This window comes from Gymnogyps californianus, chromosome 1, assembly GCF_018139145.2.
Source record: "Gymnogyps californianus isolate 813 chromosome 1, ASM1813914v2, whole genome shotgun sequence".
Lineage (NCBI taxonomy): Eukaryota > Metazoa > Chordata > Aves > Accipitriformes > Cathartidae > Gymnogyps > Gymnogyps californianus.
Window position 1 is genome coordinate 67328204 of NC_059471.1, and position 16659 is coordinate 67344862.

At 41.1% G+C, this 16659-nt stretch overlaps 1 protein-coding gene across 2 annotated transcripts in view; it reads right to left on the reverse strand.

Moving 5' to 3' along the window:
* Positions 1–16659, reverse strand: part of RASA3 (RAS p21 protein activator 3) — a 134989-nt gene that overhangs the window by 63036 nt on the left and 55294 nt on the right. For both annotated transcript variants that reach the window (XM_050908376.1, XM_050908385.1), the window contains exon 4: positions 8650–8744. In XM_050908376.1, coding sequence (XP_050764333.1) covers positions 8650–8744 — 95 coding nt within the window. The remainder of the gene's footprint in view (positions 1–8649; positions 8745–16659) is intronic.

Genomic DNA, 16659 nt, shown 5'->3' on the forward strand with positions numbered 1-16659 from the left:
GCAAGTATAAAAATGCTACCCACCTGTATCATGTTTCCAGCAGTTGCAAATTTGCTGTTTAATTTAAACACAGCATGTTGAAGGAGAAAAGAAAACACATGACCTTAGATTATCCTGAAGTTATTCTTATGACAAAGGTCTGCCATCCTGGCATGAAGCACTTTTAGCATCTTGAACAAGTGGTGGGCCTCAGAGGCAGTGTTTGAAAAGTTATCAGGACACCACCGGGAGCCATTTCTGAGTGCAGTTACATGTACACATTTTGGCCTGGAATCTGACACACACCACATGATCTGTGACTGCAGATTCAGATGCAACATCTGATCTAACTCAAAACAGATGTGATCTGTTTTTTTCAGGGCAAGATTTATGAAAAAACACCAACAAACACTAGGAACCTCTGTACTCTATATCTGAGGCTGTAGTAAATGCACAAAAGACTGACAGTCTGCCCAAGTTCAAAAGACAGAAGCCACATCTACCCAAATCTCTTAAATTATATCTTTAAGGAAGTATCAACCAGATCTCCATCCTTTTTGTTACTGTGAAACAGTTTTTAGAAATCTTTCACTTTTTAAAAACATCAAAGGAAAAGAACAAGTCTTCACTGTTAGTTTTAAACAAAACCAGAACATATACAATCCGCTTGCTTGAATATTAAATATCAAGTCAATTTATCTTCATATACAGGGCTCAGATGGCACTATAATTCTCTCTTCTACAAAAAACCCCCACAATAGCTGATATCACAAAAAATCCTAGAAAAGGTATTTGTCTACTATTAAACCTGCTGGACAAGAGGCTTGTGATCACCCACCATTCTACTTCTCACTAGCCTACCCAGTTTTGCTAGGCACTTTCCCCTCCAAGGTGGGAGTGCATCTGCATGGAAGTTTTCCAAACATTTATCCCACATGGGGACCCTTATCCCAGCACAGTTCCCCAACCTCTTCAGCTCTGCAGCTCAGCTCAACTCTGCTCGTTGCTCAGGAATGCAGAAAGAGGGACTGGGACCCACCTTCAGCTCTTTATTCTTCCTCCTGCTGGTACGGAGTGACTGCAGGCAGTCTCACCCCAGCTCCTGGAGATGGAGGAGGGAAGAGATGTAACAGGGACGGGTTGTAGGAGAGGACTAGGCTAAGCAGGTGACATGAACCACAGCCCATGACTAATGCCAGCACCTCATTGTTTTGGAATCTCAAATTTAGGATTGTGATACTCCTGGTGTGTTGGTTTACTTTCCGCTGCTGCAAGTTGCCTGGAGAAAGGAGCACTGGAAGAATCCAGTGCTGCACACAGACCATTCCAAACTATGGGACAACCTGTGCTGTTGCTTTCTCTGTCTTTCCAAATTTTATTTCAGGATATAGCAAATGTTATTAGACAGATCCTATCTACTTTGAAACCCTCTTAGGCAACTTTCTGAGATGTCACTTTCTGGCACTGGTAAGCTTAAAAGCAAACAATAAAACTGACCCAAAATCTAAGGGCTCACTAAATGCTGTCCATGGGGGAGTAGGAAAGACCAAGGGTGCAGCTACTGCTTTAGGTAAATCCAGCCCTGCAGTATTATCAGCAGCCCCACATAAGGTCACAGCCTAACAGCAGGTTTGAGAGCAGGAGGAAGAGTTTGTTTGCTGTCTACATTTGCTGCTGTAACAGCTGCTCCTTCCTTTAGCAAAGGGCAGCAGGCGGCTGGGAAAGATCTAAGGATCATGCTCCAGATCACAATCTGCCTGCTAGACCACAGCGTGGCACACAAGAATCTGGAACAAAATCCAGTCTATCACTGAGGAAAGTGCAACAGCTCTAATGAACACTGCATGAATTCATAAATGCTGGGCAAAGCAGAGCTGATGTCTGCTTCGTCTCTGTATGTGCAAGCATGTCAGAATTGCTCAGTAACTGGCAAACACCTTCAAATGGCACAATGTTAGCCTTCCTGTTTCTCTAAAGGAAGAATGACTCCATATGGTCAAAATCCTTATAGTCATGTTTTCCTCTCAAATACTTTGATGCGACACAATATGTAGATATTGTAAATGAAAGCCACTTGGCTTTCATTTCCCCAGACATTGTGTTCTGCAGATACAAAATCCAGGTATGTTATTTTGAAATAATGTAAATTTATTATTCAGCAGTAGGTGCTCCTTAACACATGCTATGTTACAGACCAGCTTTTTAAAAGTAACAGACCAAAACCAGATAGACTGTCTTACCCCTTTGCGCCGATAAGTCTGAATACTGCGTTCTTACATTCACATAGGGAGGAAGTCTTGCCACAAAGCAGGATCTGGTTAATAACTGGTCTTTTCATTTATTACAAACTTTATTTACCATTGTTGACACATGATTCAGTTCTCTGAAATAATTTTGTCAGTAGGCACGTAGCCTTGAGAATCTTGCCACCATATCAAAACAGAGATTTCATCTCTTTTCAAAACAACTAGAAGAGAGAAACCTAAAACCCACTGATCATAAAATAGAGGGTAACACCCATTTATTTCCTGTGTGTGGTGGAAAGCTGATAACAAACCTGGAAGCAGCTTCTTCTTTTTACAATTTGCATATACCCATGCTTACAGTAGGTTATACAAAATGCATCAGTGACTCATCTTTACACTAGTAGCATTTAAATACCTACACAAAGATAGCTAATGTCAGCATTGGACAGTGGGCATGCAATGCTCTTAACTGTTTAATAGGCTAGATAATTCTGTCAATCACTGGAGTGAAACAGCCTTATACAGTTGCTCCTAAAGACAATTTGCTCAACCTAGTTTATCTTCAAACCCATATTCTTAAGAAAAGTAATAATTAGCATCAGAGCCATTCCAGTTCAACACAATTTGCTCTACATATATAAAAAGCATTGATTTATACAGAACAGGAAGCAGGCAGATATCGGAGAGACTGTGGCAACTTCCACAATATTATGAAGGTAGGGTGAAAGAAAATAACAGAGTAACACACTTCCAGCTTCCTCTGCAGATCTGGGATAAACTTCTCTAACTGTCACACAGGACTGAATGGAGAAGAGCTAATTCAAAAGCTTGTGGTAAAACCTTGGCTCTGCTGAAGTCATGGCAAAACTCCCACCCTGGCAAGGCCAGGATTTCATTCATGAAGCCTGACATTTGGGATGCAGATTCTGCATTCAATGGGAAGGTGCTGACAAAGGAGGAGAGGTTTTTTTGAGCAGCGAACACTGCCCTGGAAGCATTTCAGACCCAGCAGTGATTTCCAGCACGACAAAAGGATTTTAGGTGGACTCTTCAAACATACCTGTAAGTAATGTTTGCTACTAATGATGTATAGTCCACCATCTGACACTCGTATCAGTCCGTACTCAAGAACAGGCATGGTTAATCAACAATAATCAAACACTTGTGTAGGCAAAATGCTAATGTGATGGAAGGAGGAGGAGGAAGGGCTTTTGGTGTCTGAAGAAAGTTATTCTTAACATCAGTAAATCTTTTACACAAAGCTTTGAGTACAGAAGGTTAAAATGTGAGACAATTTGCTTCCTCAGTGTTGGTTATCTGCCCTTTACATGCCTTCTTTTTTTTTTTAAAGATGATAGCCAAATAGATATGTTTCAGACACATCAAAGTTCTTATGAGGAGGAAGGGGAAATGAGCAATTTTCAAATTTTTGTGTCACATCTTTTCACCCCCAACAATGAGTTTTACATAAGACCTTCAGCATGACTGGCTTTGGAAAAGCACTCTGTCATTTAATACTGAGAACTTAGCTGTAAGAGAACGTGACCATTTCACATTTGTCAGTGCTGTGGAGGAAGTAACTCAAAGGACACTTGAAAAGGGGAACTTTTAAAGTGAGAGTCTGCACAGGAAAACATGTCAGAATGACCTAACTCCCCTTGCATTTCTCCCCCACTTTGGCATATACAGACTAGATGGTTTGCAGTATGCTGGTGTATTTTGATATTAATCAGAATGTCTCTGGGTCTTTAACCACTTAACTGATTACACACGCACAAAGGGTATTTGGGTTGCAAAGCTCAAACTTCACAGAACAGACTTGAACTATGCAGGGCTGAAGTTATTGTGGAAAAAAAACTGAAGGGGAAAACTACTCAAAAACAGGAAAGGCCTTTTAAAGATTGCATGTGCACTTGGGCTTAAATTCTGCTGAGAACGCATGGACCACTGAGAGCATCCGCCATCTACAGCCCCAAGCAAATATCTGCATCAGTTACTGTTGGGTATATTTCTGCATGTGAAGGAAAGGCAAACATTCATGGATCAAGACAGATGTACACACAATAGCATTACAATTTTTGCTTCCAGTCCTCAAAAAGCATGAGAATGAGAATACAGAAGGTCTTTAAAGACAAATGAGTAAGAAAAAAAAAAAAAAGAGAGACACATCCCATGGAAAGTGTGCAACATCATGCTCTTACTGACTTCAAACAGCTTAGAAAGTTGTGTCTTCTGTTGCTAGTCCCTCCCCTCCAGCTGAGGCTGCCTGATTGTTCATAGTCTATTTCGATGCAAAAGTTAAACCATTTTCAGTAATGGCTCAATTCCTGTTTTACTTCCCACTGAAATGTTTGAGTGCTTGTACTGTCAGACACTGACTGGGTATTTAGCTCTGGGCATGGTAACGTCCCGCTGAAGAGTAGGCAGGCTCCATCAGAAGATGGGAACTTAAAATTCCTTCAACTAAATCCACACAAACCCACCTGGTTACAGCTTCATACTTTCAGAACAAGTTTTCCAGTCTGGAAAGTTAAGCCATGAATTACGCATTTAACGGCTGCTGTCAAGTTTCATTCTGCACTCTGTAAAATAAATCTTCCTGACAGCATTTAACATGTTTTAGTATATTTAAAATGGAAATATTCAGAAATCGTGTCATTACATATTTGTATACCAGACACCAATACAGTTTTGCTCTCCACAGAGGAGCCTGAACTTGAACCACTTACAGCACAGTTTCATCACCCAGGTTATATCTAAACAGCATTCAGGGTATGCATTGACAGGACTATAGCAGACTATGCAATACGTTATTTTCAACCTAGCAAGAGCAAAACCAGCCAGTAAGATTTGGGGGCATTGATTGACCAACAGAATAACAGCCTGTCAACCCCAAGGGGCAATTACAGTCCATTGCTGAATGACACAGTGCTGTGTTCTGATGGCTACTGTTACCCACCCACTGAGACGAAGTGAAATTTGGGTGCACCTGATTATGCTGATTATCTCAACTAGCTAGTTTGCTAGACCAAGTGATGAACCAAAGCCACAGAGGGCATGTGGGTGGGTAAGGCCCAATCTGCATCTGTGGGCTGAGCAGCTGCGCAGCACCTGTACTGCTTCGGGTGGGACTGTGCACCACACTGAACAGCCTCAGTGGTGGTGAGATTACAGGCCTCTTAGGAGCTCTTTGCCTAGATGGACAATGCCTAATTTTTTCTTCGAGATGAGCAATCATGCTGGACTCTGGTACATCTTGCTGTCAAACAATAAATGGATGTGGCATTAAAACACCTGACAATAATGCTCATATCTGTGTAGGCTGACAATTAACATAGTCCTGCTGTCAGTAACATCCTCGTCTGCAATGAAGTTTATCAAGTCATAATCTCACCTTGCGTTCCTGGCAATACAAAACACCTTTATAAGACAGTAAGAATTAGCAATGTTGGAAAACCATAAAACTGAATGCAAAGCCTCAAGCTAAACACCTTGGCAACCATGTCTGATGGAGTTACACAACATTATCACTTACATTTTGATTTTTTTTTTAAATATATAAGCTTATTTATTTTGTACAGCATCAGAATACTTAAGAGTTATAGCTTCTGAATAAAATTTGAGAAAACAGCACAAAATTATTATATTGCACTCACAAAAAAAAGAGAGGAATCTCCACATCACATACTATTCCCTCTCTAAGTATGAAGACAGAAAACAGTATCGCCATTTGAAAATTTGTACCATTTCTGGAACTCATACAAGTGAGGTCCAAACCATGTCAAGAACAAAATTTTAAGTTCTACTCATTAAACTTCAGATAGACAACTCAAAATACTAGTTCTTACATCACAAATGTTATTATCCATAATTTCAAATCAGTCCTTCTGTTCTGAAAAATGAGGCCAAATGTGTCCCAGAACTGGGCATCTGAGAACCACGGCACCCAGGATCACTAATATTTAAATAATCCATTGATTTCAAGCTGGTTTTCAGTTTCTGACTGTGCTGATTGGTCTGCTTAAACCCTGGATATTTTCAGGCTTTGAACATAGTAAAGAAAAGTCCTATACAGGCTTATCACTGTCACCCAGTTTCTTTCATACCATGGCCTAATGAATTAGAAAGAATTAGAAACCAGGTCTCTCTGATACTTTTTTTTTTTTTTTTTTAATTCCTCACTCTGACTTGTATGACCTCAAGCAAGTCACATCCTTTCTGACACTTATTCTCACTGTATTCAAAGTGTGGGAGTGACAGTAGCTTACCTCAATATGGGGCTGCGATGCATAACTAAATAGCCATGAAGTGCTCTACAACATGGAAAACAGTATTAAGGCCACTGGCCGACAAAACCAGAAGTAGGATGTAGGAGTTCCCAGCACGCGGCTCAATGTTTAATCCACCAGATTACGTGGCCAATGGGGACAACTGCTAGAATGATAAAACTGATAGCTGGCACATTAAAATTGCTTTTTGACTACTAGTATTTGCATGATTCACTGCAAATCTTAACTCCTTAAAATTTCTTAAATTATTTTCCTTAAAATCAGAGAAAAACTGAGTAACATTGCGTAAATACTTATGATTAACATAAATATTCTTTTTTCTCTTATAAATGAAAATGTAATTGTTTAGAAAAAGATACAACTGAGATACCACAAATGTAAAAAAATGCAAACACAAAAATAGTCCTTCATTTGGCTATCTTCACTTGCATAAGAATTTTTATAAAATATTTACAAATCTGCTCCCACTATTATGGAAAACAAAGCCCTCTTGCAGACTCCTTAACATAAAGACTGTGGAACATCTAAGTAAATGGATAAAATCAGAGTGCTGTTCATATTTACACTAGTTGTAATAAATGCTTACCATGGAGCCCAGAAACAGCTTTTAACAGTTGGGCTCTTGTAAAGATACAAACAGCGGAAGTGATAAACTATACAAACAATTACAAACAGAGAACATGCTTTCCAGCAAATATTGTGCTCCTCATCTCTCCAAAAGCTGGAGCTGCCTGCAAACCTTTCTGTTATGAGTTCACAGCTTACATTACCAGTGCTGTCCTAGAAAGCACCCCGGTCTAAAAAGCTTCCACAAGCTCACTCTGTGTAAATATTGTAACAAAATAAACAATGCAGAAGCTTATCCAAGTATTGGCCTTCTTCAACTGATAAATTACAAAGGGAAAGTTTTGATATCCTGCAGGAAATAAACACTAAATCTATTGTTTTAAAGTCACTGTCATAAGAGGCTTCGGGGTAAGAAGAAAGGGAGACCAGGGTAAACAGAATAGACCTCAAAGTTAAAAGGCTGTTAAAAGCCTTTTCATCACCATTAGCATTGAAATGTGGCATTAGAGAGGATCAATATTTTACAGGAGAATGTTACAGACTGAACAAGCTGTCATGAGGCTTTCTTTGCATCCCATGCACAACAGTGTATTATTTGTTTCTCCAAATAAACAGAAAACCTAACCTTGAATGTATTTTCACATATGCTTCACTACACACAACCACACTACATGTTGGAATGAGTGCGCATTATAAGTTTCATTTTCTGACCTAGTATGTGCAGACCTGCATGCAGACTGAAAATCCAAGACATTATGTCCAACCCTACCACACAGCAGTATCTAAGCAGCATTTCCCCTTGCTGACATTCATGTCTGTGGCCTCCTAAGCAAATACTGTGGTTCGGAAGTGACCTGTAATATATACTTACAAGAAAAAAAAAAGAAAAAAAAGTAACTGATTTATATTGACTTGATATCCTGCTACATCTTTTTAACTTCTTGCTTTGTTACAATGACTGTTTTCACAAGACCTAATATTGTAATACAAAATAGAATCTGCTTCAAAAGAGGGTGAGTACAAAAAAAGAGGAGTCTCACTGTACCAAAATCTGCAAAGTACCAAACCCTAAATGGAGCTGAAGTGATACAATTATCAGCATTCCCATGGTTTGAAGCAGGGCCTAGAAATCTGGCAAGAAGTGGGGTTTTTTTGTCCGAGATGTACTTGTTGCCATTCCTGTGACAACCTGCCTACGTAATTATTTAAAACAGTACCTGCAGATACTTTTTTTCAAGCTGGCTCCGCTCCCTGAGGAACCAACAGTTATTTATAGGGTTTTGAAGTTATTTGATACTTGAGATAACCACACCTCTCCTTGTACCAGTGACCCTGATAGTTCACATAGTTTTAATTATTTCTCTAGGCAGAATCCTGGCCCCATTGATTTATGCACACTCGTAATTCACCCTACACACACACAAGTTGCAAATATCACTGAAACCTAAACCATACTAATGACCAACGGTTCCTTTTTGTAGGGAAGCAACACATCTGTCCTAGAGCCATGGAACCCATAAAGCTGCCATGGCCCTGTTACAAATACTCCTTTGCCATGATAATCTCACCTGTACTTCTGAATCAGCATCAACATGCTGGAGTTGAAACCAGGTGTCTCTGTTATGATACTTCTGCAGGTCTTCTTTCTGTATAGCTACCTTTCCTGGAAATAAAACAAACCAGAAGCACAGTTTAAGACATGCTATAGCTCCCCCAAAGTACATTTCCATCAAAAACAAGTTTTAAAACAATGATTTAAGGACTGTCCTATTCAAGAAAGACTTCAGAGTAAGGAAAGATTTCTTCAGGGCATACTTCTTTACGCAATACATAATTGTTTCTGATGAGCAGCTTTTTCCACTTCGTATCATGAAAGACTTCAAAATTCCTAATGTCATACTCAGCTAACAGACTGAAGTGCTGGGCTCTGTGGATAAGCTTGTAAGTATGCTTATAGTAAAAATATCATTATTACTTCTTTGACATGACAATTAAGCTTGTGGGATGAAAAGCTCGAAGATTGTTGGAGAGAGATTTGAGGCAGATGTCTATAACAAACCCAAAAGAAAGTTCCATGCATGGGGTTATTGCTAACAATATTTTAGGATAAGGCTTTTCACTATATAGTTTTGTAGAAGGGCCGCAACTAGAGATGTCAAGTCACAGCACATTCCCAGATGTGCATTTTGAGGCCCTGTCGACCTAACTCCCTCACTCAAATCTTGCAGAGTTTGCATTCCGCAACCCAGAGCCACCCAAGTACTACCCCTGATGTACAGAGAAAAAAAACACCACAGCAGAGCTTCTCCCCCTCACCTTTTTAACACCTTCTTACCCCTACCAAATTAGCTGTTTTGGTAGTTATGGCAACAGCAGCCAGTTCCTTGCTGTGAACTAATGTACATGCACGCTAAGGGCTAATATATATGTAAAGCTGAAACTTTTATCTTGCCCAGCCTCTCTCAGGCATTATGTAAAGCACTCTCTGAGGGGCAATGAAACTTTTTCCAAGTGTCTTTCTTTGTACATATAAAGCAGAGCATGTCATGCCTGGGGAGCATGTGATCCTCAGAAAGCAGCTTTGGGCTGGGCGGTTCCCCAGGCACTGAGCAAAGCAGCGTGTTCAAAACGAAAGAATCCAGGACAGTCAGAGATGTTCACGAGGCTCAAGAAAGCTGGTTTTTGGCAATGTGGTTTGGTAGCAGACTTTCTCTGCTAGAGTAAGTTGCTCGCACACAGTTTGCAACCACTGCTTTGCTACAGAAACACAGACTTTAACCAAACCCTACTAGATAAAATACACCAATGGACACAGTCTTAGCGGGAGAGAGATTTCCGAGGCTTCCCAAACCCACGCAGTTTGGCCAGAGGTCAGTAATACGTTACCCCAGCAAATGTTAACAGAACAATTTACCAAAAAAAAACCCACCCCCAAAAAACCCACAACCAACCAACCAAAAAAAAAAAACCCACCACACAATGGAAGACTATGAAAATAGCAAACACAAAGTGTTTCCCCTTCTGAAATCTAAAAGCTTACAAAAGTCCCAGCAGTAAGTTATTACACCCCAGTGTTCCCTCAAATTTTGGCCTTTTCGTTTAGCTGTTGTTGGATGGCTCCACCCAGCCCTCCTGTTTGCTGGGCTGCTTCACATACCCTGCTGCAGCTGCTGCTGCATTCTTCCGTCACCCTCGGGCTGCTTCTGGTGACAGTTTCCAGATTTCCAGTCCTGGTTTCTAAACGACTCTGCCATCCTTCCACAGCTGCCCTCCATAGTATCTGCCAGGGTTTCTGCTCTGGCTTCCACAGAGCTGCTGACCCATTACTCCCAAGTCTTGCTCATTCTGCCCTCAGCACTCTCCTCCCCCTGCTTGTCCTTTAGAGACTACCAGATCCATCTCCTGGCAAATATTAAACTAGAGATTAACAAGGCAGATTCATTACCAGGCTCTTTATTGGATATGCAGAGCAAATGACTTGAAACTTCTTATCAAAGCAGTAACTAAATTACACAAACCTACAAAGTAGTATGGCAGAAAGGGTAAATAAGACATATGAACTGTGCGGAACAGAGGACACCAAGTTACGCTGCTGAGAATCTCTGTAATGATGGCTGTGTATTTTCAAAGCTTCTACTTTTATTCTTCAACCACAGCAGTTTGTGGACAACCTAGTTTCTCTAAAACATTTTGAGAGAGGAATACATGTAAACACATGACCTTCCAATAATTGCTTTGGACCTCACTTGAAATTGTTTACTTTCACCGCTTGCTGTTCTCACTGTACCCTTTAATCTCTTGCAGAAATCCTCCACCCGACTGCAGTGTATCACGCACTTCCCAAACACTGTTGCCAGCAGTCTCATTCACAGTCACCTCCCGTGCAGGGAACGTCCTTGCGGAAAACTCAAGGACGATTTCACGAACATCTGCACCTGTACGTAGCATAAATGGTGTTATCACTGTCCCCTCTATCAGCAGGGAGTTCCACTGCTCTTTACATCAAGGATGGCAAGATAACCCAGGTGAGTCTGACTGCACAGTCAGTACATAATTGCAGCATAAAGTGTTTGGAGGCAATTGTACATGCCTCCAGCTCCAAGAGGGTTAACATGGTGGTACAACTGTTTTGATTAGGAAACTGTTTGAACAGCACTGTTTGCTCTGCACACAAGCAAGTCTTATTAATGAGTGAAACTTATTGACTGGGCTGGCTCGGATCCAGGGTTTTTCACTGCATACCAAATGATCCACAAAGGAGAAAAATCTACTGGGAAAAAAAAACCTGGGGGGGAGAGTAAAAGAGCCTACACTTTGGCTAGTCTAAACATACACAAAGATATATTACTGATAGGGCAGATTGTTTGATCTGCCCTATTAAACAATTCTCTGTGTACAGGAGCACCCTGCACAATTTCTGTTTATAACTCTTCGCCTGCACCGGCCATGTCCATATGCTCACCCAATCCACACTCCTCCTCCTCATCTCCAGGCCCACATAAGCCACAGTGCACGTGCTGAGCACCGTCAGGTCCTGCCCTCCTCTATACAGTCACTGCTCTGCCACCAGCTGACCTCCATCTGACCTGGCTCAACCAACTTCTAGCCTCACCAGAACTAGGTTAAAGCTAGGCCAATAATCACAAGCTGTTGGCACCTGTCATTTGACCTGACACTACACAATAAGGGCCTACAATTCTCCTTGAAGATAAACCTGACACAAGAGGTCAGAAAAGTTTACCACCACTCATTTACAGGACGTTTTCCTCTTTGCGGTTCTTCAGCTCGCTCCCAAACTCAAGCCCATTGTCTTGTGCTCTTTCTCAAGACTTGGGTGGCTGCCAGGCAGCGGTGAGAGAGACTCCAAAACTTGCACCTGAGGCACCCAGCCACTCCCGGTTTCCTCAGAGCCGCACCAGGCTGCAGAGAGTCTGGATCTGTTTAAGCTTTTAGACACTGTATGGGAGGAGGCAGGAAACAGCAGAGCATGCTGAACAGTATAAGGTGTAATTTCAAAACTTAGTTAAGTTTACATTTTAAAAAGTTAGATTCTCAGCAATAAGACCAGCAACGATGAGGTAAAAGCATTCTTCTCATCTGAAATAATTTCTTTCTGAAGTCTGACATTTACCAGGACCTCAGGTTGGGGGAGCGTAGGGAAACCCCACACACTCCTGCATGTTTTTCACCCATATGGCAGCAATTTCCCTACATCCCCCAGTTCAGACTGAACAGATCTTCACTGGCACATTTAAATCCTAAGCCCTGTGTTCAAAACAGATGCGACATGCCACACCTGACCCCTTCCTTCTATGAATCTCTCTTTAGAGAAAAAAGAATCTACCAGCAACCTATTATTTCAAACATGTGGCCAGCTCATGGATGAATGACATTACTACCTAGGCCCTGGATGGTCCTAAGGGTGCAAATTCCACTTTACGATCCCTGCTGCAAAATGATTAAAGAGCCTCCTACCTTCCCCACCCATGCACCCCTGTCCTTGCAGCAAGCTGTACTGAAACTGTTGAGGAATCCGATCCAAATTAAAAAACACCTAACAATAAAACTAAACATTCTGGGGGAGGAGAAGGAAAGAAGAAATAAGTTTCAGGGGTCATATGTGGGTGTTGTTGGCATTTTTAACACACAGATCATTTCAACTGACCTGTTCTACAGCTTCGCCACTCAAGGGTCACATTAACACAGCTAGAAGACAGAAGATGGCAGAAGGTCAATAATTTGGGCACAGAGGCAGAAATATGCAACAGAGATGGGTAGGGATTTCTGACCTCACCGCTTGGTAAAGTGTTTGTGGAAGCACCACACCCTCAGTGCCTGTCCCTCACTGGAGTTTCAAAAGCTCTTCCAGGCAAGTCAACGCAGCCCATTAGCTTGTCCCTGGACGTGTCTGGGCTTGTTATTTCAGAGTCTAACATTTCCATACAAAGACTAACAGAGTTGATAATTTGGCTCAGGCATTCTCCAACCAATCGCAACTACCTTCTGTCTGGATTACCTGTTGGTGACAAAAGGATTAGGCACTAGTTTGAGGATTACATCTCACCTTTTAATACTCATTTGCCAGTTTGCAGTGTGTGTACCTCACAGCTGAGATATGTGAATATTTATGTCAGATGCTAGATTAGTAGAAGATATATTCCTTTACTGATAGGTAAATAGGATAGGAGTTTGTAATTTTAAAAGGGCACAAAGCTCTACCTGAAAAATGATCCAACAGTTATTTTGCAGAACCCTAAAACCAGAGCATTTCAGGAGCTCTTGTATCTTTTCTTTAGGTTATCTTTATCTTGGAATACTTGCACAGTGGAAACCACAGAACTTCGCATATTGCTGCCAAGTGAGCTGAAGCAATAGAATGTAATATTTTTAATACAACGTCCTCCATTAACACTGACTGCAGTATAGTTAATTTATAGCAAAGGGTTAGGTCTCAGTCACATGTTAAAAGGCCCCAAACACCTAATTAATTCAGTCTTCTCTCAGCTCTGAGCAGAGACTACTTTGCCTCCTATGTGCTGCAATATTAGGCAGTAAGAAGACCTGGAAGCTAGTTCAGAAGTTGCTTCATGCTAGTATACTAAGTGCACAGACACACTATATCAGTGAATTCATTTAAAATAACTGATATGAAGGTGCACAAGGAGAGTCACTTTCAATAGCTGGAAAGACTAAGGACAAATCCGAATCTATTTTAATCAACTTTTTAGGCTGTGAAAGCCTTATGAAACTTCAGTTACCTTGAAATCTCCAACCAAAAAGCACCACTGCTATTCCAGACTACGTGGAATTTTATAATTATCTGTTTCAAATGTTATTTGTCATCAAATAAAAGAACAGAAACTTTGCAAGACAAAAAGGGCTAGATGCCTGCCTTGTTCAAGAACAACATAAATTCACTCACCCCTCCCATAACACAGAAAAAGACTGAAACAAGCAATCTCCCTTGAGAGATTAGAATGATAAGGATGAGAATTAGGGGCAATATAAGGCTTCAGAGCCTTAGAAGCAGCAGAATGGCTCCCTCTTGGCTCCTGTGCAGTGCACCATGAAGCACAAGCACTACTAGACCGTCTGCTACCATGGGTAAGAATTAGTGCTGATAATGGCAGAACACTTCCAGCACAGCAGTGGTGCATCCTAAACAGAGTACTGATGTGTACTATATTCACAACCCCAGCTTTGTTTGGTTTTTGAATAACTAGTCCAAATATAATATCACTTATGAAACCCATTTTTCCCCTTCATGGGATTTATCTTGGATGATAAGCCAGAGAAAAGTAGGCTGTGGATAAGATGTACCTTCTATCCTTAAAAGAAGCAAGCTGCAGCATTGCATGGACTATCCTCTATGAGGGTAGTTTTGCTGGCCACAATCCTAAAGATCTCACCTGGCTTACATGGCAATTTCTACTCTCCCTTCCTATTAAAAAAACAAACAAACAACCCCCCCCCCAAAAACCCCCACCCTACCCAACCACACCTCTGGTATCAATTCTCTGCCAGCTGCTCTCTGGGCCCTTAAAATGTCCACATATTTGAGAAAGGTGGTATAGCCCGTGGCTGGTTGCAATGGGAGAGCAGTCCTAAAATCTAGACTTGCAGTCACTGTTCTCTGCCTTACAGTAGGCACCAAGACCCTGACCATGCTGCCTGCACTGAACAATCATCTCCTTCATCCCCTCCATCACCAGTCCCTTCCAGGTACTGCCAGCAGAAGCCACTGCTACTGCATCTTCTTCACAGTCCCAGTCTTTGCTTAGTTCAAGCGAGGCATAAACCAGACAGAGACTGCTTAACATCTGCTAGTGCTGAGACAAGCCAAGTACTGCAGAAAATACAGAAAGCCCAGCTCAAACTATAGCAGTCAGAGGTAAGCTGGGAGAATGGATCTATGGTGATATTCCAAATACAGATAGTACTAACGCTGTCATTTGGTAAGGAGGAGAGTTGCATAAAAGGACAGTTGAGGTTCTAGCACATTATGCTCAGTAGTTTTGTTTATAATATGTGTACTTGTAGGAGGAAAAAGGAAAAATATGTATTTTTGAAAGCTCAACTTTGTTTTCCTGCTTTTGTGACCATCTGTTATGTTAAAAGATATTGTGAGTGCATCTTAACAATTTATTCTATGCAGAAAGTATTTATTTTAGGCTTTCTATGCAACTGTAGAGAATCTTCTCAGGATAATTCTAGTTTACAGCTTCTCGAGACTTGTCATTGTGGGACAGAGTCATCTGTTTCCTTTATTTCATTAGTAGCTATATTTATACCATACTGAGTAGCTATTATTCCCATGTCATCCAACAGTATATCACGGAAACAGTAAACCAAGTTGTGACTGCTGCCTAAGCCATGGTTGGGGTGGAAGAAACAGAGGAGCACAATTTTCTATTAAAATCTTGACCTCTGCTTCGCACTGTATTGGAAGATCTTTCCTTTACTTAGCTAGCAAGAAGCATAGTTTAGCATGGATGATTCTTTTTCAGTTTTTCTTTTAAACCAATAAAGTAATCAAAAGGTGATGCTTCAGCTACATTTGGCAACAGTTACCTAATAACGGCAGGTGGTTTGCTTGGATGTTTGGTAATAAATGGTAGCAACTCTAGAAACGCACCTCCTCAGCTTTGGAAGTAGTCATTAACAAAGGCACAGTCACCTCAAACATGCAAGCCTCAAACAGCTTTCAATTCCAGGGTGCTTTCATTCTGTGAGAGTGTTTATGAGCTATGATTCGGTTTGATCTACTTTAGTCCAGAGCAGCGAAGTTCAACTAGCTCTGAAGGCAAATTTGTTTTATTGCCTTACTTTGCTTCAGCTCATCTGCTATTAAGCAGGAAGACAGTTAAAACCTGCCAGGATACAATGACCACAAGACTTTGAATTTGTTGTAGAACACACCTAATAACCTCTATGAAGGTGACTTACAGCAGTTAAGTTATAGTAAATGTAATTAACAGAATCACTCACTAGTCTTCTCCCCACTGGCTTTCTGCTCCTTCATTGAAGAGCTTAGGCATTTCACGTACTTTATTCAGTACCATTCCATGCCCATCAGCACGGCAACCAAGCCTCCCCCTCAGTCAGGAGTACCACAAACTTACAGAGGAAAGTTCTTACTCCCCAATGTAGTATGGGGACCAAGATTTGATACAGTGAATTTTCTCTTTCCCCTCAGAACTTGACAGGGGGTGCATTTTGTTCTGTTCAGGTTCCTGCTTAACACAGATGTTAGCAAGTCAGTTACACGCATCTGTTACCAAAACAAATGAAGAGCTGGGGTGAAAAAAAACCAAATCTGATTTGTGATCTAAGTAGAGGGTAAATGTACCTGTCACCTGAAGGGCATATGATATTACCTATTCTCTCAGCACAGTGTTAAACAACTTGGTGTGGCACATTTCCTGTTTTTTAACTGATCTATATGTTCAAGGCCACAGCCTGGCAGCCTGAACTATTCATTACTAACATTCTCATCTAGGAGAATATCAGCTCAGGGCATATCAGGGAGATTGTTTTCTTCACTAAATCCAGCTCAATTACTAAAGGGTGAGAAAAGC